The 1402-nt window shown below is 39.2% G+C and overlaps 1 protein-coding gene across 1 annotated transcript in view; it reads left to right on the plus strand.

The window, feature by feature from the left end:
- Window positions 1-1402, plus strand: part of LOC106883508 (G-protein-signaling modulator 2) — a gene marked incomplete at its 5' end in the record, with an annotated part of 15436 nt that overhangs the window by 4933 nt on the left and 9101 nt on the right. Inside the window, one exon of the mRNA XM_014934538.2 lies at window positions 669-933. Coding sequence (XP_014790024.2) covers window positions 669-933 — 265 coding nt within the window. The remainder of the gene's footprint in view (window positions 1-668; window positions 934-1402) is intronic.

The following is a 1402-nucleotide window of genomic DNA, read 5'->3' on the forward strand; positions in this document are numbered from 1 at the left end:
CAGAAGCCTTCGAACAGGGTTCATTTTCCACAATTCTCTTCAAACAGCGAAGCTTCCTTTCCGAGGGCCCAGGTCGGCCGGAACGAGAATCTGTTGATTCTTTACCGTGGAATTTGAATTGCACTATAATTCTATTAACAGTAGCAAGAGGAATTTGAAAATTTTCGGTAATTTTTCGCTGGCTAAAAACCTCTTTGAAAATCTGACAGTTCTGCTGAATTTTTTGTGTCGTGGCATGGTCACTCTTCACAAATGCTTAATATAATGGCACCTGGAATGAAAAAGAATAATTACATTGTAAATTCTACACCGCTGAAGACATATCAACACACTTAGATCAGAAATTTAAAAAATTAAAAATGTCTATTTCCTGCATGTCTGTGTATATACACACACACACACATATATATTTTCTCTCTCTCTCTCATACACACACATGAGGTATGGTTGACAAAACTAACGATAGAAAGTTTTCATAACTCATTTGAATAAACAAAATCGATTTCGTTTTTATTCTTAAAATTTTCAGTTTGAGTACATTTTACCTGTGAGTTTACTCACCACTCAACCATATCATTTACTTGTGTGTTCAGTAATCCGACAACGCAGCTCCGTGTTTTCGTTTCTTTTTATTTAATTCTTTGCTTTTTTTTTTATTTATTTCACAGTAAAACATTACAGATTGCAAAGCAGTTACTAGACAAAGCATTGGAGGCACAAGCATGCTACAGTCTGGGCAACACATACACATTACTGCGTGATTATGAGAAGGCCATTGAATTTCATCTACGCCACCTGGAGATTGCTCAGCAACTGGCTGACAAGGTTGGCGAAGGTCGAGCGTGCTGGAGCTTGGGCAATGCCTACACAGCTCTTGGCAATCATGAGAAAGCGCTGCAGTTTACGAGTAAACATTTGCATATCTCGAAAGAGGTAAGTTAAGAAATTTAATACATATAATGTACATACTTGTGTCTGGTTTTATATATATGTATATATATATCGTTCATCGTTTAACGTCCGCTTTCCATGCTAGCATGGGTTGGACGATTTGACTGAGGACTGGTGAAACCGGATGGCAACACCAGGCTCCAGTCTGATTTGGCAGAGTTTCTACAGCTGGATGCCCTTCCTAACGCCAACCACTCAGAGAGTGTAGTGGGTGCTTTTACGTGTCACCCGCACGAAAACGGCCACGCTCGAAATGGTGTCTTTTATGTGCCACCCGCACAAGCCAGTCCAGGGGCACTGGCAATCATAAATATATAGGGATTGACAGTAACCTGCTTCTCCAACATACTGAGAATTCAGAAATAGCAGCCAAAGAACTACTGATTCCAAAACTACAAATTTTACTCTAAATTGATAGCGATAGTTTTGATACACACAGAACAAAAAACAG

This window comes from Octopus bimaculoides, chromosome 27 (assembly GCF_001194135.2).
Source record: "Octopus bimaculoides isolate UCB-OBI-ISO-001 chromosome 27, ASM119413v2, whole genome shotgun sequence".
Taxonomy (NCBI): Eukaryota; Metazoa; Mollusca; class Cephalopoda; order Octopoda; family Octopodidae; genus Octopus; species Octopus bimaculoides.